Source organism: Misgurnus anguillicaudatus, chromosome 16 (genome assembly GCF_027580225.2).
Source record: "Misgurnus anguillicaudatus chromosome 16, ASM2758022v2, whole genome shotgun sequence".
NCBI classification, from domain to species: domain Eukaryota; kingdom Metazoa; phylum Chordata; class Actinopteri; order Cypriniformes; family Cobitidae; genus Misgurnus; species Misgurnus anguillicaudatus.
Genome location: NC_073352.2, coordinates 33304590 through 33324860, shown reverse-complemented (window position 1 = coordinate 33324860; position 20271 = coordinate 33304590). Strand labels below are relative to the sequence as shown.

Genomic DNA, 20271 nt, shown 5'->3' with positions numbered 1-20271 from the left:
CTCTTTGGTTATATTTTAGCGCAATGCTAATGGTCTAATCAGATTCAATGGATTGTGCTAAGCTATGCTAAAGGTGCTAGCACCAGACCCGGAGATCAGCTGAATGGATTCCAAAACGGTAAAAATCAAATGTTTAGGGTAGCTGGAAAATGAGCATAAGTGGAATGTCCCTTTAATATTGTTTTAATAAAAAATTGCATCTTAGCACACACCCTTTCTAAAACCCCGCCTCCTAAAAACATGTCAGCCAACCTAAACTTGCAAAACGATTCTGATTGGCTGCATTTTAGAAAATAAAGCACTACAATAGGTCAAGCCACTTGAAGCGTATTTGTTACCAGACATGAAATGTCCCAGCTTCCATCAAGTGTAAATGGACCGTGTCAACATCTCCACATACTGTAGACCTCTTTTCATCTGTGGGCGGCAGTGCAATGGTTAAGTAATAACCTCAAACATTAAAGCTCAGAATTCAAACTATTCCCTGGATGTATTGAAACGGCCCTGTGGACCCAAGCGAGGCACAGAGGAGATTAAACAGAACTCCCTGACCGGGCTGATGCAAAGACCGAAATGGACTTTGCGTCCTTTTAAAGCTCTGATATGGGATATGATATCCCTAGACATGCCTTTGATTTCTGCTCCAGCAGTGACTAATGTTTGTACATTAGCTTGATCTATTCTTAAATTAATCTCAAAAACAGGTTGTACTTTAACTGTGGAAATTACTCATGACCAAAGCAGGTGTGTGATGAAATTATGCCAGCTGTTCATATCTTTCATGTTGGAATGGTCGTGAACAGTAGGAAAGTATTCACTCAGGACTAAACACAGACCTGTGGAGCCAATAAGACACAAAGGAAAAGTGCCTGAAAAATCCTCAAGTGACTTACAATGCATTACAAAATATATTTTTAATCAGTATGTGTTCCCGGGGATCAAACCCATGATCTTTTGCGCTGCTTACCCAATGATCTACCAATGAGGAGCTACAAAGAACCCTAAAGTTGGCAAGAAAAAAGGTCATGGAGTGGTTTGAGGAACATCAGTAAAAATTGATTACCTGGAAAATCTTTCAAACAATATAATTAACATTTTTATACATACAATAATTCCGGATTGCAGAATGCATCAGTTAAGTTAACCAATCAGATTCAAGTATTCCAGACAGCCAAACAATACAATTATCCAAAGTAGTATCTATTAGGGTTCCTACACCTTGATTAACTTCAAATTCAAGGACCTTTTTAAGGAATTTCCAGATCCAATAACCTTAAAATTCAAGGATCTAATGTGAGAAAACATTTCAAGTGACAGCAAGATTTTTGTGTGTCAAACACAACTATACAAAAACATTTTGGTTTGGATCAAAATTAAGTACAAAAAGATATAAGAATTCAAAACTAACAGTCTAGATTATTTATGACATCATCCTTAAACAGGGAACAATATAGTTTTTTTCCAGGAAACGTATTGCACAAAATATATTCAAGCACTTTTAATGACCTGTATCAATGCATGTTTATTTTCAAAAACCTTCCAGGACCTTGAATTGTTTTTCCCAGATTCACAAACTTTCAAGGATTTCAAGGACCCATGGGAGCTCTGAGGGATAATTTAAAGGCAGCAGGTCTTTAAAAATCGCAAAAATAAGCCCCGACAGTGTGATTTGGACCAACGCGAAGTGGAGGGTCTTGTATGACACTGAAGGGGTTTATTTCGCAATAACAACCAGCTGCCTTTACATTATCCTGCTTTTTACAGCCATTTACCTCGTAAGTAAGGTTAGAAATATTAAATATTGATTTTTAACGAATGCAGACCTTCCTTGAGGAAAACATGTTTAATTTTGGTTTTAAGACGGTCATGTGTCATGAACACACTTTTAGGTTTAATTATTTGTAATATATGTTATTAAAAGACATTTAATATTAAAATCTACCCATCAAAAGGATTTGCAGCATAACCGGCAGGGTTCCCACGGGTCCTTGAAAGTTTATGAATCTGGGGGGGAAAATGTAAGACCCTGGGAAGTTTTTGAAAGTATACATAGATAGAAACATGTCATTGAAAGTGCTTGAATCTATTTTATGCAAGAGGCTTTCTGGAAAAAATCCATATTATTCCCTGTGTAGTGTAGGATAATATCATAAAAATTTGATACTTTTTAAGCACACGTGCTAAACTGTTTGCTTTAAATGCTTATATCTTCTGTATGCAAATGTTGATTCATACCAAAATGCTTTTTTGCATAGTTGTGTTTGACACATGAAAACATCTTGGGTTACGTATGTAACTGTTGTTCCCTGAGAAGGGAACGACGGTTACGTATGTAACTGTTGTTCCCTGAGAAGGGAACGAGACGCTGCGTCTCCCTTGCAATACTTCCTGCAGGGTAATGTCGTCCTTGGCAATATTTCAGATAGCGATATACTTCCTGGCTCCCACATCACCCTGTCTTTGTCGTGAAGTCTCATCATTGGTTGAATTTGATATACACATTCAGACGCACTTACCCCTGGAGGCGTCCCCAAAGTGTCGCCGCAGTGACGCAGCCCGAGTTCCCTCAAAAGGGAACTGTAACAATGTATCTTAAAAGGTAACACAATGTAACCTTGCTCTCACTTGAAATGTGTCCCACATTTAGTCCTTGAATTTGAGGGTATTGGATCTGAAAGGTCCTTGAATTTTAAGTTAACTAAAGTGTGGGAACCCTGAACCGGGTTACCGTGTGTTATTAGTTTTGAGCGGTTGTTATCTGGTAATAGAAACAAGCATTCCAGTGAGCAGTGTAATAAAAAATACTGTTTTACACTTAGGATGTTGGAGAATGTAGATAAAAAGCAAACTGACATCTGTATTTTATTAACTAAATTTAATAAATGTAAACATTTTCAACTGAAAAGAAAAACTAATTACAGAAAAAGTAAACAAATATACAGGAGCACAGAAATTCACTGAAATATATTAATCTAATCCAAAATGCATCCATCAAATGCATCTCTAATGCTGCTGTATTACAAACTGAAAAATTATATAAATACTCCAGCGTGCATTATAAAGCTATTAGAGACAAAGAGAAAGACAAACAGTCTTTGACAGTGAATCGCCATACAAGGATCGGAAACAGGCTCAGGTTGATCTGAGTCATACCACACACACACACACACACACACACACACACACACACACACACACACACACACACACACACACACACACACACAAAGTAGTGCACAAACGGAGGTCTACAAGAAGTGTCTGTCAATAAATAAGGCTATTCACAAAATTCAAGTCTCATAAAACAGTGGCTAACACCACCTCTATGCAAACAAAAAATATGTTACATCAGTATGTATAAGCAAAGCTGGAAACGGCTCCACTATTGAGAACAAAATCAATGACATTAATATGCACAGTAAGGCAGCTGGGGATAAAATAAGAAAACTTCAATGCTCTTAAATCTAAAACATATGACTCAAGAACAAGTATCCTGTGTAGTCAGGTGGGCGATTATATAATTGCAAGTACATTATGGTGTCCAAAGTCATTACATGACAATGAGTACCAAATTATTCAAAATATAACCTTTTGAAAAAAGCTGAAAAATATAATATAATGACTTTGGACACCTGCATTAATATAAAACCACCCAGGTACCGTTGACACTTGAAAGGGGCAGTGACATTCCTTCAGCATTGAAACATGAAAACAGACAGGCAGAAAAGTATTAATTGTTCTTATTCATCCTAAAACAGCCGTAAAGACCAGTTGAAATGACTCACAAACATGTACGAGAGCATGCAGAGACCTCTGAGAGGTAATAGTGTTCTATGCTACGTTAGTAAGTGAGTGCTATGGCTCCAAGTCTTCATCATCCTCAGGGGGTGTGGCTTCTTTGAGTGGGAGGGGCATTGCGTCAGTACCAAGAAGACCACGCCGCAAGACGTAAGGACAAGCCGGCCCACTGGGGATGTCAGCAAAGCCTAGAGAGAAAGTAGTGAGATAAGACGAGTGTCACTTCGTTATTAACAGAACTGAACTAAACTAGTAGTTAACACTATTAAACTAAACGTGTCGTTGTGTCACATTCTACCAAACTCCATAAAAGGGATAGTTCACTTTAAAATAAAAATTGTGTAAATCATCATTTACTCATCCTCATGTTGTTCTAAACCTGTATGAATAGATGAAAAGATATTTTGAGAAATGATGGTGAACACACAGCAGATAGTGACCATTGACTTCAATAGTAGGAATATAAAAAATATTTTGAAAGTATTGTGATAAATGACTAAGAGAATATTTTGATAAATGATGGTAAGCACTCAGTTGACGGTACCGATTAAATTCCACCATATTTTTTTTTATTCGTACTATGGAGGTCTATGGTCACTTGCTGCTGTGTGTTTACCATCATTTCTCAAAATATCTTTGTGTTCATCAGAAAAAAAGAAATTCAGAACAACATAAGGTCGAGTAAATGATGACACAATTTTCATTTTAAAGTGAAATTTACATTTAAATTTTATTCAAGCATTTGTGCAATTAAAAAAAAATCAAATTGCTCCTGAAATGTTTTCACTAGTCCAAATAAAAAAATATAATATTTCTGTTTTTATTTTTGTCTATTTACAAAGTCACAACACATAGTAATTATCAACAACTCTAATTTGAAAGCTATTTGTTTTCTAAAAAAAAACCTTGCACTTAATGATTGCACACCGTTTTAGAATTTTACTATAAAAAAGTTTAAAATTTACCTATTTTTGATTTAGGTTGTAAAGAATTAATGTGGTGATGTGGATGTATTTGAAGAGTTTGGTTCCAAAACGCAATAAACACAATTTAAAAAAAATAATTAGTTACCGCCAAAATTAGTATTATCAGGGCAGTATCAAATAGTAAATTCTTAATTTAATACAAAATTTGACATCACCTTTTTTCCTAAAACGCAATAAACGGCAGTCTTCATTCTCTGCAGAATGCAATAAATCTGCTCAACAAATCACAGCGCACCATTCCACGCATTGTAAACAATAATGGGGGCGTGTTCAATACACACAGAATCCTAGTTTTCCTCGTCTACTTTGTGATCAAAAAACAAACAAAAACAAAATAATATTTTGATGGCATTGATAAACCTGTGGTGGTTTTCTGTGGCGGGGAAGAAACGTAAGCCATCAAAATCTAATAATTTACCTGAGAGCCACTCGGGAGATGGAAAAATGACGGCTGTTGCTTGCTCTCACACGACAGCATCAAGCTTCTGTCATGCTAACACATTGACCCCAGGGGATCTTATGAAATAATTTCCACTATTTTACTCAAAGTCAATGAAAATCAAGCAGGACCAAAACATTTTACAGCTGATCGCAGCAATGACAATGTTGTTAATATTAAGTGTTTTGATTAATGCCATTAATGTTTATTTTATGTATCGGCCACCGATATTTATCGGCCGATTTTTGATGAATTTGAAACCATCTGCATATCGGCAATAGCACGAAAAGCCGATACCGATTGTTTATTAATTAACTGTATAAAGAAATCCATTATATGTAAAAAATGAGTTAATGATGTTAATAAAATAAATGGTGAATAGCAAAAAACACCTTTGAAGGTTGTCATGCTGTCTTATTATATTTGTTTTAGCTTAATTTGTGCCTCTCTTATTATGTTGGTCAGTTGAATGTTAATTAGATCCAATCCATGTTCAGTAAAAATAATTTGATGCAGAAATAAACTAGCTAATAGACCAACTGTATAGTGTTGTATACAAGTGTTTAATATCGGTATTGGCATCGGCCAGAAGTTGTCTGTTTAAATTGGAATCGGCCCAAAAAAATCCTATCGGTGCATCCCTAAATAAAATCAAATTATGGATTTGAATGTGTTATATTATTATAACCTAAAGATGCTATGTGAAAGTTTGCAACAGAAAATGGTGGTTTTCATCATTAACTTTCTTGGTATAGAAAACACATTTTTACCCAAATTAGTCAAAATGGATTTATTGCGTTTTGGTACCAAACTCTTTATTTATGTTATTATAGCTATATTAGTCGTGAGGGTTAATCTCACCTTTCATAACAACTTCTGGCAGGCCGTACGGTTCGTACTCTGTGTCATCATAAGCGGCAGACATGCGGTTGCGGTTTTGACGTATGCGCTCGGCGAGGTGAGCCGGGTCGGTCATGGGGAACGCCTTGGACAACAGCGTTTGATTTGTAACAGACAGTGGGGTGGGAGAAAGAGGTGGAGAGTCAGTGGGTTCTTCATCACTCTCGTCTTCATCAGTGTCCAGCTGTACGTCATCAGTCTGGGTGCTGGTGTGGATAAGCGGGTGTTTCAATGGAGGGTCACCCATCTCCTCTGTTTGGGTAAACGCACTGTGGACACCCTGGACCTCTGTCCTGTTAGGATCTCCAGTGACCTCACTGACCTCAGCCCTTTGACCCGGAGCAGACTCATTTCTGCGTGATACTGAACCCACTTTAGCAGCATGGCCATTGTTTGGTTTATCTGTTGCATTTCCATGATGATACTCGTGTTTATGCAAAGCAACAGTTTTTGTTTCAATCTGATTATCTACAGTACATAAGTCAGAATTCTGGGAAGGATCACTCCTGTGAAGCTTCGAGTTGATTACATCGGTCTGATATTTGCTTGAAATGGAAACATTGATTAAGGCATCTTCCTGTCTGTTTGCTTTGGCAATCTGCTGAAGATCTAACAGTCCATCTTTAGTGTTACTAGTCATTACATCTGACGTCGTTTCATCGCTGTGGTTAACAGAAGTGCGCTCACATTCTTGAGTGTTTTCTAGGTCCGTCGGTTTTTCATTTCCAGTCGCAAGTCCCTAAAAAAAATCAAAAGGGTTTATTAGCCCATAAACTACATTTCAACGATCTGCAAGTAAACAGCACCACATGTTCCCTACAGCGCTATTTTGTATTAAATACTGTATTATAATTTATAAAGCCATGTCAAAAGAAATAAGGCTATATTATATATATATAATATTATATATTTTATATTTCAAGCAGGCCCTTGCAGTCTGGGTTTAAATGGCGTTCAAGGAAACACCAGTTGATTGGCCAGTCGTGACATTTGCATGTTTGTTATTCCCAGATAACAACCACTTAAAAATAATAACACACGGTAACCCAAATGCTAATCAGTTTGACAGGTACAGTTTAATATTACACAAATATTAACATAAATATTTAACATTATATTTACAAATGATTAAACCAAATAGTGTGTACGTGACATTTAAACGTCTTGTCTTGTCTCATCTTAACTCTCTCTTTCGTCTTGTCTTATCTTGATTTTAACAAAAGTTTAATTCCTTCCAGAAAATGTTCCTTCTTTAAATACATAAACATATAATATATCAAAAGAAAGAACAGACCCTATGCTTTTAAACAAACAAAAAAGAAATCGTTTAAAGCCTCAATATTTTTATCACTTCTCAAATACGGTAGATTGCTTTAAAAGTACTAAATTTTGAGCAAAAAGCTGATAATTGCATTTTTCTAAAGGACTTTTGTTAGAGATCAAATTCAGAGCCATAATCAAAACATACACAGAGATTTACAATTTTTGGCCTTAGTGGATGCTTTTGTGCTTTATAAATTGGGTAAGAGCGCCACCGAGTGGATAGTAGTGGGAAAATGGATTGCCATAAAAACGATTCATTGGCAAGAAAGCCGAGATAACTCGTCAATGATGGGGAAAGAGTTAAATGGTTTTTCCTCACAGAAGGTCTGCATTTGTTAAAAATAAGCAAATAAAATATTGCAAATCAATATTTATTATTCCTAAACCCCCAGTCACATTAGCTACAAGAGACAGAGCGACAGGCTACCATTCATTTTCAGCGGGAGCAGCCGTTTGCCAGCAACAAACGATGAGCTCGCTGCTGCGCAATTGCTGAGCGATGCGACAAAGCGACTGCCAATCAGAGTGAAGGGGCAGCGTGACGTAGGTCTGTGGCCAAGTCAAAGAAAATAATTCAAAATGTCGGAACATGCGTATTTCTGTATATATCTAATAAGTTTGGCATTTTATCTCATATATTTTGTTACTTTTATCGAGAAATAAATAATTTTAAATCCAAAAACATCGTTATTGTAACTTACCAATGCCTCTTAATTGACGTTTGATACCGCTTTTAGATACTAGCCAAGGAACGCCCATCAAGTGAGTGCGTGTCGCTCGGTGTGGCTCACTTTTGTAGCTAATGTGACTATAGGGTTACCTTACTTATGAGGTAAATAGCCGTGTAATAAGCGTGATAGTACAGCAGCCAGTTGTTATCATAATGCTGCGTTCACACCAGCCGCGGTAGAGGGTCCAGCGCGAGTGATTTCAATATTAAAGGGATACTTCACCGATTTAGCATTCAGCTTTGTATCTGTAGAAACCCGGCAGTATTACTGAATGACCATGTTTCCCTCCATCATTTCCCCCTGAGAGGAGGGATATCTGCATTTTGGTTCTGCAAAAAAGTCCTCCGATGATGCAAAAATCGTCATATTACATCATCGGAGGACTTTTTTGCAGAACCAAAATGCAGATATCTCTCCTCTCAGGGGGAAGTGAGGGAGGGAAACATGGTCATTCAGTAATACTGCCGGGTTTCTACAGATACAAAGCTGAATGCTAAATCGGTGAAGTATCCCTTTAAGTCAATATGAAGACACGTTGACGCGCATCTAGAGGTCTTGCGGCACGAATGAGGTGTTTAGCACGACGCGATAGACGCGATTCCGCCTCATTTGCGCGTCTAGTTCGTACGAATGGCGCAAATTGAAAGTTGCCGCAGCAAACGCGCAAGTTGAAAACGTTGAACTTTGGTGGAAAAACGCACTGTGTTAACCAATCAGGAGCTTGCTCTAGTAGTGACATGATTACAGGAAGCGAGTGGAGTCACGGAAGCCTGTCCCATGACCCGAATTTCTCCGGGAATGTCCCGATGACTCGATGAATGTCGTGCGAATGAAGTTACTAAGCTTAAACTGTTCAAGCGGCAAACTAGGCGTGTAGACGCGATTTTGACGCCTCAAACACGCCTGGTGTGAACCCAAGGTCCGATTACAAATGGCTGGCTATACATTAACCCTTACTTAATTATCACAAAACACTCCAAATAATTTAAACAGAACAGTCAGCAAGACTCAAAGAATAATAAAGGATGTTTATATTCACAAAGAAGTCCTGTTGCAATAAATATTTTTTTTACCTCAGCAAGCTTCAGAGATTCAGTCAGACCATGTGGCAGTTGTGTTTCAGCTAAATTGGTCTTATTCCCGTCCTTTAATCCACATTGATGTGTTGTGTCTGTAGTGCGCTGATGCTTCATGGTCCTACAGTAGACCCATGAAGAAACCCAGAAGAGTTGTGTATAAACATCTCTCTTATATAGAACATGTGTTACTCCCCAAAACATTCCAGGCCCAACATACCCATTATTCACTTTAAGTACCCAACACTGCTTTTGAATACAATATGAATAAACAGTTTTCCATGACTATAATTCTTATCGCTAATTAATTTCAAACAAATTCCAATTCAATCTCTTTTACCCTATCTGTTGTGCACGCAGCTTGGTAGACTTGCAGGGAAGGAAAATCTCAAACTCTCTTAGCGTGATGGACGGTGAACTGTCGTTCTCTGCTTCTCCCATGGCTGAGATCTTCCAGAGCTCAAGTTCTTCAGCTTGTGTCCGGTTCTGCTCGGAGAGGTTCTGGATTTGGTCTTTTAGTGCCTGGATCTGAGACGCACCAAATATGAAAAGAAATGAATATGACATAAAAACCAAGGATGTACCGCTAAAAAATGTCTGTGCTGAAACCAATATTCATCGGATGTCACAAATAGAAATGGGACAGTATTGCTTTAAACTCCTTGTTTCAAAATGGTTATGTCATAAAATCCTACATGTGCAGAGTAGGCCTGGGGAGGTAACTGGATAACCGCCATACCGCGGTTACGTGACCCATGCCACGGGTCTAAGCTCCTCACAGTCATCACCGCAAAAAAAAACTTGAAACATTGCACTTGTGTAATGGATGTTACAGACGCAGCTTGTTAACTGAACATTAACCGTTAACTGATGATATGATATTAATATTAAATTGTCATTGAGTAGAAATACAGTTGACGGTTGTTTGTGACTCGGTAAAAGCATTCATTTGAACGTGCAAACAGCCGCAACAGATCAACAACAGAATCGCGATTCATACATTATCAAATTTTCACACAACAAAGAGCATGCGATCAGTCCAAATGATTAATATCCAAAGAGGTTAGATTGTCTCCTTTTGATCTAGCCTACCACAGTGGCCATTTCTGACACATTGACTGTAAGGGCAGCAATAATTTGCGTTATTTACAGGCCATTCACAAATTAAGGATCGAAAAGTGGCGAAATGTCTGCAGGCACGTGTGGACACGCACAATGCGTTAAATTCTTTTTCTTTTAACTGATAATATTAATTGTTCAAGTTGTTAAATGTTGAAATTGAAGAAACGTTGAACGATATTACTATTAGTATATACTACTTGTAGTGATATCTTTATTAAAGTAGCTTTATTGACATCTCTTTATAATATTCAGATCAATTGTTTTTCTACCCTTAAAGACCAAATTTCACATTTATATACACTCACCTAAAGGATTATTAGGAACACCTGTTTCTCATTAATGCAATTATCTAATCAACCAATCACATGGCAGTTACTTCAATGCATTTATGGGTGTGGTCCTGGTCAAGACAATGTCCTGAACTCCAAACTGAATGTCAGAATAGGTGATTTAAGCAATTTTTAAAGTGGCATGGTTGTTGGTGCCAGACGGGCCGGTCTGAGTATTTCACAATCTGCTCAGTTACTGGGATTTTCACGCACAACCATTTCTAGGGTTTACAAAGAATGGTGTGAAAAGGGAAAAACATCCAGTATGCGGCAGTACTGTGGGTAAAAATGTCTTGTTGATGCTAGAGGTCAGAGGAGAATGAGCCGACTGATTCAAGCTGATAGAAGAGAAACTTTGACTGAAATAACCACTCGTTACAACCGAGGTATGCAGCAAAGCATTTGTGAAGCCACAACACGCACAACCTTGAGGCGGATGGGCTACAACAGCAGAAGACCCCACCCGGTACCACTCATCTCAAGCAAGAAATAGGAAAAAGTGGCTACAATTTGCATGAGCTCACTAAAATTGGACAGTTCAAGACTGGAAAAATGTTGCCTGATCTGATGAGTCTCGATTTCTGTTGAGACATTCAGATGGTAGAGTCATAATTTGGCGTAAAAAGAATGAGAACATGGAGCCATCATGCCTTGTTACCACTGTGCAGGCTGGTGGTGGTGGTGTAATGGTGTGGGGGATGTTTTCTTGGCACACTTTAGGACCCTCAGTGCCAATTGGGCATTGTTTAAATGCCACGGCCTACCTGAGCATTGTTTCTGAATATGTCCATCCCTTAATGACCACCATGTACTCATCCTCTGATGGCTAATTCCAGCAGGATAATGCATAATGTCACAAAGCTCGAATCATTTCAAATTGGTTTCTTGAACATGACAATGAGTTCACTGTACTAAAATGGCCCCCACAGTCCCCAGATCTCAACTCAATAGAGCATCTTTGGGATGTGGTGGAACGGGAGCTTCGTGCCCTGGATGTGCATCCCACAAATCTCCATCAACTGCAAGATGCTATCCTATCAATATGGGCCAACAAGAATGCTTTCAGCACCTTGTTGAATCAATGCCACATAGAATTAAGACAGTTCTGAAGGCGAAAGGGGGTCAAACACAGTAGTAGTATGGTGTTCCTAATAATCCTTTGGGTGAGTGTACATTATAAACATTAATATCATGTGTTATGTCAGCCAGAAAGTATAGTAATTTCAAAGGCAGAGATTATAATCATAGATTATAAAGACAAACACAATTTCTCTTTGTAATAATGTGCACTGATGAATCATTCACAATAAGACCCACAAACCAATAAACGTACCTGCTCTTGCAGAGAATGAAGGTCTGCTGTAGTATTGCGTTCATATTCACACCCTATGCTCTCATCAGTTTCTCTCCTTTCCTTCATCTCTTCATCTTTAGAGTTTTTATTAGAAACAACCGACTCCTCCTGTCCTGAGGGGGCACTGTCTGGAAATCCTTTTACGTCACTGTTTTCAGTGTTCATTAAGGATAAAGCAACATCTTTCTCCAGCTGTCTAAGTTTCAATTTTAACTCTTCATTTTCTTGTCTGACAGATAGCAGCTCTTTCTTGGCCACGTTTTCTTTATAACCAAGCGTCTCATTCTGAGCCTTCAGCTGAATTTGAGTTTCCTGTAATTCCTTTGCCATCCTTTCCAGCTCACGGTCATCATCTGTGGAGTGTTCTGGGACGTCAGGTAGCAAGTTAATAACTTCTGACTGGTCGTATTGCAAACATGAACTAGTTACATGCGAGTTTTCAGTATTGGTCGTCAATACCTCTGAAAGTTCAAGTCCTTCAGGATTTACACTAGAGGATGAACCGTGTTCACAGCGTGTGTCTGAATTTACATATAATTCACACGGCTTTCGTAGCTTATCGGATACATCCATAGTGTTGGTTTTTTCAACGCCTTGGTGTACACCAGGCCGCAAGTCCTTCTTAAACGTTTGCATCGTATTGTCATTAAACATTTCTTGGTCGCTTATGCTCATGTTGCTAATAACAGAATCACAGCTTAGTTCTCTTGCGATCTCTGTTGAAGGTTCCTCACTAAAAACGATGTCTACTCCGGTGCGCTGTGCTTCAAGGAGAGTGATTTTCTCTTGACATTTCTGCAGTTCCTCCTCTTGCTTCTGGAGGGCGCTCTCTTTCTCAAGCAACTCTCTCAGCAGGTTCTCAATGTGCTTGCTCTGGCTTTCAAAAGCGAGAGTCAGGTGCTTGGTTTGAGTGGTCACTTGCTTCTGTAGGTCCTCCAGCTTTATTTGTGCTTGTTTTGCCTTATCCGACTCTCGATCCTTGGCCACCCTCAACTGCTCGATCTCTAAAACTAAAACGGTAGTGTCGTCCAAATCTGCAGCTTCCGAGTTTATCGCCTGTAGCACTTCTTCCTTCGCTGTTCCCGTTGGTTTAGTTTGCGCTCCAAGATCCATAATAAGCTCCATTGCTCTGGTTTCTTTGGAGACCATAGTGTTGTGAAGGTTCACAGAGACACAGATAGATTCAGGAGAAGGAACCGAGTCTCTATTTTCGGCATTGTTAGTGTTTGGGTGGCATTCTAGTTGTAAATATGTGACTGGAAGATTTTCTTTTGATATCTTTTCTTCTAAACGACCGAATCTCTTCAGATTGTCCAACTCTTCTTGAAGCTGTGTGATCTTAAGTCGTTCTTCTTGCTCTTTTTGGATCTGCTTCATCTGCTCTTCTCTTTCCCGTTCCCGTTCTTCTCGTTCCTGCTCAAGCTTGAGCTGAAGGTCGTCTAAGTCTTTTCTCATTCTCTTCTTTTCTTCTTCCATAAACATCTTCTTTTGCTCCATCTCAGCTATGACTTCCTTCAGCTCTGTGCTTTCATCTTGGTCTTTCTCCTTTTCTTCCTGCCTCTTCTCAGCTTCTCTTTCTAACGCATCGAGAGCTTCTTGTAGTTTTGTGCTCTCTTTCTTCTCCTGCTCCAGCTGGACTTCCAGTTTAGCCACGCTGTCTTTGAGCTCAAGTGCTTTGGCACGTTGCTGCTCTGTCTGGGTCGAATGTTTGCGACTCAGTTGTTTGAGTTTGGTCCTGGCCTCGGTTTCGGCCCTCCTCTGGGACTCCAGGTCTTCGAGACGCTTCTGAAGTTCGTATTTAACATCTCGGAGTTCATCGCGGAGCTCAGAGTTCTCTTTCTTTAGATCTTTTAGAGATGCTGTGTCTCGTTTATCTATATTTCCCACTATGTCGCGTGTAATATCTTCACTTTTAGACATTGTTCCGATGGTTGAATCAGACGTGAGTGAGTCTGTGTCCACGTCCTCTATGCCGGTATCTTGTTCAGTCAGCGATATGTCCACATCAGTGTCACTTCGTTTAAGTGAGACACTTTTTTCTCTAAACCTCTGTGACTCCTCAGACCCAAAATTCCCAATCTGCTCGGAATCTATGCCCTCTCCAGGCTCTCTGCCCGAGGGGTACTTCATCCTCTCCTCTACTCTTGTTCGGCTTGTTTGTGGGGCTCTCTTTTTCTGAGCGGAGTGGTGGTATGGGGGAGAACTGTCACGATGGATGGAAACGGAGGGAGGGAAGCAGTCTCCAGCGGAGCTGAAGTGAGGAGCAGAAATGGGTGGAGGAGGAGCAGCCAGCTGAGCTACAGGAAAAAGACAAATCCAGAACACAGAAATGAGGGAAATCAAGCCACTGCATTCACATACCTGCACATACATCTTTCAAGCCTTAAAGCAGGGGTTGGCAACGTTGGTCCTGGAGTGCCGATGTCCTGCAGATTTTGGTTCCAACCCTGATAAAACCTTGCCTACCGGTAGTTTTAAGGTGACTCTTTAGACCATAATTAGTTGTCCACGTGTGTTTGATTAGAGCTGGAGCTAAATTCTGCAGGACATCGGCACTCCAGGACCAATGTTGCCTACCCTGCCTTAAAGGGATACCTCCAGCCAAATATCATAATTACGCCAGGATGTACTTACCATCAAGCAATCCGAAATACATATATCCATCATCATCGAGCACATTTGGAGTTATTTTAGTAAATGTCCTTGCTCTTTTAAGCTTTATAAATGGTAGAAAACAAGGATCAGGGAACAACGTCTGACTTTAAACCTCAATAAAGTGCATTGATCCTTTACATAAGTAATCCATACGACTCCAAGGGGTAAATAAAGGTCTTCTGTGGGTTATTGATGCCAGAAAAATATCCATATTATACTTTTAAACTGTTATAACTAGCTTTAGTTATTTGCCCCATCTTGGACTCACACGATTCACGAGAGTGTTTTAGCATAGTGAGCGTTGGTTGCCATACGTACATTGGGCAGTGACTCTCGTTATCGGAAGCTTGTTATTATAGTTTAAAAAGTTTAAAATATCGATAAAAAAAAAACTCACCATTAACCGCAGAAGACCTTTATCTTGGAGCCATGTGGATTACTTCTGTGAAGGATGAATGTACTTTTTGGGCTTCCAAGTCGGAAGGTGTTCCCCGACCCCTGTTTTGCACCACTATCAGCCCGGAAAAGCAAGGACATCCACCGACACGACTCCAAATGTGCTCGTATGATGGATACATGCATCTCGGATTTCTTGAGGATGATTTTGATATTTGGCTGGAGTAACACCAATAAATCGAAGAATCGATTATTATAAATTAGGGCTGTCAAAATTAACGCGTTAATAAAGCATTAACGCAAATTCATTTTAACGCAACTAATTTTATTAACGCCGATTAACGCAACGCGCAATTTCTGTTTGACCCTTGGTCCAGCCCATAGTTGAATGAAAAGAGACGTAGACAAATGTGACCCTGTCTAAATGATTCAAAGGTTTTCATAGAAATAAGAACATTAACCAAATCGTCTAGCAAATCCAATGCTCTAAATGCTCGTTGGACATCTGAAATGATCTTTATTTATACGTCTGAGGTGTAACGTTCCCGTCCTCCTGATGCTTAATCTAATGCAAAGATGTGTCTCTATTCATTTTGGTTTCGCTTTTATGCATGACTTAGAAAATAGACTGCAGGACTTGCTTGATGTTAAAAGAGTCATTAAGAGAGATAAAGTTCGGTACCTGATTATTGTTAAAGAGTTATTAAGAGCGACAAGACTTAAAAGCGATCTCCTCACGCTGACTGACTGACATCTGAAGCGCGTGCACACAGACGCGCGAGTGCGCGACCCGGATATATAGACATCTACACAAAATTAAAGTTTTACAAATATCTGCTTTGATAAGAATTCACGCAGGTAGGATCTATAATCTGTTATGTCTTAAGTAAATGTTTGGTTAACTGTTGGGTAAAAATATCTGATGTGTAACATTACATTAGATCACTTAGATTTTAAGCAGTCTGTCACAATGTCAATCAAACAAAAGAAAACAAGTTTAACATATTTTGATGATGTTTTTGCTTCGTGTGTGCTAAATCTTATAGTTTTATCAGTGATTTTAAGGTATTGATGTGGTAATTTAATGTATGGATGTGGTAATTTTTCTGGTAATTTAACTTTGGGTAAATTTAGAACGAATAAAAATGTGCGATTAATTTGCGATTAATCGCGAGTTAACTCATGAAATCATGCGATTAATCTAGAATAATTTTTTTATCTATTGACAGCCCTATTATAAATATATTATATATAAAAGACATACATTAACCCAATGGAGTAATTTGGATTACTTTAATAATAAATGTATGCCCTTTCTTGAGCTTCGCCGTGTTGGCTTCCATATACAAAAATAATATGATGCCATATAATATAAAAATATATAATATAAAAAGAATATAGAATTATTAATCTGTGTTTAACTGAAGAAATTAAGTCAAATAAATCTGGGGTGACATGAAAATACTTTCATAATTTACTCACCCCCATATTTGGGTTAATCATTCCTTTAAATCAATGGTTATCAAACTTTTCAGCGTGCCCTCCCACTTGTGTAGGGTGCAACCCTTTGCACCCCCCCAAAGAAAATTCATGACATAAAACAATGCAAACTTAGAATTTGAGTTAAAGTTCCCATAACACAAGCTGTTTCTGCGCATCTGATGTTAATCTGGAGTACCTATAGAGTTATATTACACCCTTCATATCTCTGAAAAGTATTTAGTTTTATCAGGTTTATAAAAGAAAGATCAGCTTTACCGATTTTTTGGGATAATGTAAGAAAAAAATCAGAATGAGGAGTTACTAGCTACGGGAGGAGCGAGTCACGAGTCTATATTTATACAACACTGACTGGATAACTTATTATATAAACGACACGAACATGTAGTGAATCATATGCACTTACGCGCCTATTTCCAACATAACACAGAAGTCTTACTTACCACATAAAATTCATGACCCAGTTGGGACTTTTCAATGAAATCCACTGTTAAACAAACACACACGCAAAACTCTGCTGCTACCCCAGATAAACAAACTAAATCCATTGTTTCCATAATGCAGTGCTCCAGACTAACTTTTTTCACTAGGAGCACAGTGGCCCCCAACTGAAAATTTTAGGGGCGCAACCAGAAAATTTAGGGGCACACACCATAAATCAACATGCTAACCAAATATTCACATTTCTGCAAATTTCCACTGTATTACTAATAAATACTATAAATATAAATGCAGAAAGTACAATGTGCTATTTCAAATTCAGTGTCACATCACAAAAAAGGTAAAATTAACTGGTCACACATGTGCGACTGGATGTAAAATTCAATGGCACGCTCTCAAATTTTGGTGGCAAAATGTCACCATTTGGTGGCAGTCAGGAGCCCTGTATGCTGGCTTTCTTCTCCTTACATCCAAAAACACACTTCTTTAATGCTATTGTTGAGTCTTGATAAAAACAAAGCTGTCACGTGAAGTAATGCCTATAACGTAACATCCTCGGAAACTTGTACGAACCCTGGCAAAGTGCATTCAGCACAAAAATACTCTGCAACACGTCCAACTGTTTTTTTTACTCTCTGCATTTGTTTAGCATGAGTAAACAACTCTTGAACTGTGTTAATAAGTCAGAATGCATGAAATACGGTTGAACCCCCCTTTAAAGAAAACTTATAAAATAATACTATGTAGTGCTGTGGGTTGGTAGCTATATTTTTCTGTTGTTTGTGTACAGAGAGATTACGATAAATTACTGTATTTTATAAAATGTCATAAAACTGAGCCCCAGTCTGAGAACCACCGCTTTAAATCATCACAGACTGTTGAAAGATGAATTTAGAACAAGTCTGGTCAGCAGGGGGAGACAAACAAATAGGATAAGGCACAAGGCACGACAACTAAAACACACACTACACTGCATCACAACTTGTCTACAATTCATCCTAAATCGTCCCAAATCGTAGTATGTTGAAATGAGAATCATCTGTAAAGTTACAGGATGGTCTGTTTTAGGTGAAAATTCAAAGTCGAATTCATGGACACTCAAAACGGCTGATTTTACCCACCCACAACTCCACTCTAGAGTACACAGAATTGAGAAATTAAATAAATGATGCGTCACTGAAAAAAGTACCCTAAACTATATAGTAAACAAAACAAGAATTAATGATTAAAGAAATGCTTAAATGCAAAGACGAGTTTTATTCTAATGTTTGTATTTCTTACAGATCAACACAGCATCATCCTGGGCAACAGTGGTCATTTCCCTTTCACATTAGGTTGTCCCAATGCATTTCAAAGTATGTACTTTCACAACACAGTACATACAAAAAACAGTACATACTGTTAGGGCATAATATAAGCAGCAGGGTTCCCACACCTTAGTTAACTTCAAATTCAAGGACCTTTCAAGGACTTTCCAGGTCAAATACCCTCAAATTCAAGGACTAAATGTGGGGACACATTTCAAGTGAAAGCAAGGCATTACAGGGACGCAGGAAGTAGCGCAAGGGAGACGCAGCGTCTCGTTCCCGTCGCCAGGAACAACAGTTACATCCGTAACCCGAGACGTTTTCATGCGTCAAACACAATTATGCAAAAAAGCATTTTGGTATGAATCATCATTCGCATGCAGAAGATATAAGTATTTAAAGCGAACAGTTTAGCACTTGTTCAAAAAATTGTATGATTTCATCCTACACAACACAAGGAATAATATGGATTTTTTTCCAGAAAACTTTTGCATAAAATAGATTCAAGCACTTTCAATGACCTGTATCTATGTATGTATATTTTTAAAAACTTCCCATGGCCTTGAATTCCCCCAGATTCAAAAACTTTCAAGGATTTCAAGGACCCATGGGAACCCTGAAGCAGGTGAATTGGGACACAGCTACAGTTTCTTTTCCGTGAGAAAGAGCTTGTGCGCTGCCTCACCTTGTAATTCTTTTATTAGCTTGAGGGCCTCGGCGAGCTCGTCTGTCAACCTTTTCACTTCCTCCTGCAGAGCTTTTTCCTGTTTTTTCAATTGCGCCAAAGACACAGTAAGAGTCTCGCTTTCTCTGAGCGCCTCCTGCAGTACAGGATAAGAAGTGCATGCACACAAGAACAGCTTGTTAAACAAAAGAACACAATTCATAGGCAAGCATCCATTATAAATTCATTTAAAATACACTGGCCTCAATCTAAGGCAAAAAATAATGCTCAACATAAGTTATGTTTGACAAAGGTACACACCTAAATACACACAAAGAAAGTATTTAATTGGACAAAGAGATTATTCACCAAAAGTGCAATATAATATCCACAGCCTGATATGTGCATATAATATTACAATGCCCTCAAGGGCTGGTTTCTGTGGTATATAAATGTGCATACAGCACAAAAAAAGTTTCTGTAATTATAATACAAGGCTCTCATGCTGAACATAGTCTAAAAATAAAGAGATTATGTCCCAGCCCCAGCGTGAAACATAAGTCATAATAAGATAATGGTGCTATATCTGAGACTGAAATCTGCTGAGTCAATAACAGTATTGTAGAGCTGGGAGCAATGGCCTGTTTGTGTCCTCTCTCGGCTCATTTGAACTATAAAAGTATACTACTATAACATAACAAGATTTTGAGATAAAGTATAATGGGATGGTTAAAAAATAAAGTTGATTTTTTTAAAACCACTGAAAGGCACTGTGAGAAGGAGACACGACATAAAGTGTTGTCTCAGATAAAGAGAAAAGGTATTTATTTATTACTTCTTCATCAATTGTGACCCAACGGCTACAATATGAGATACAATTGCTTATCTCACTCTTTCACACTTTTAAGAGCCCATCCTCACGGAGCCTGTACTAGTAAAAATGTTATATCAAATCAGCATTTTGTCCAGACGAATCCAATGTTTTGGGAGCCTGAAACCTTTATTTTTTGAAACCGGGTCCAAGAGTGGATGAATCTGAACATGACACCCTTGCGGTAAACAACAAATGATTATGGACAACAACAAGGTTTATGCGCATGCTCAAAGTCTTCGCCATTTTTAGTGTATCTCTGTGGCAGAATTACAGCGCCACAAACTGGTCTGGCATGTATACTACATCAATTTGAGTCGGTTTCAGTGGTTTCGTGTGCAGATATTTCTTAAGACGACCCGTGTTTACAGACTTTTTT

At 38.5% G+C, this 20271-nt stretch overlaps 1 protein-coding gene across 2 annotated transcripts in view; it reads right to left on the bottom strand.

The window, feature by feature from the left end:
• Window positions 1-2856: 2856 nt before the first annotated feature.
• LOC129421936 (uncharacterized) overlaps window positions 2857-20271 on the bottom strand; it is a 42570-nt gene continuing 25155 nt past the window's right edge. For both annotated transcript variants that reach the window (XM_055177539.2, XM_055177540.2), the window contains exons 11-16: window positions 19043-19178; window positions 12038-14355; window positions 9594-9781; window positions 9251-9374; window positions 6085-6862; window positions 2857-3986 (exon numbers count right to left, since the gene is read on the bottom strand). In XM_055177539.2, the coding sequence (XP_055033514.2) occupies window positions 3856-3986; window positions 6085-6862; window positions 9251-9374; window positions 9594-9781; window positions 12038-14355; window positions 19043-19178 (3675 nt within the window). In that variant the 3' untranslated portion in view covers window positions 2857-3855. The remainder of the gene's footprint in view (window positions 3987-6084; window positions 6863-9250; window positions 9375-9593; window positions 9782-12037; window positions 14356-19042; window positions 19179-20271) is intronic.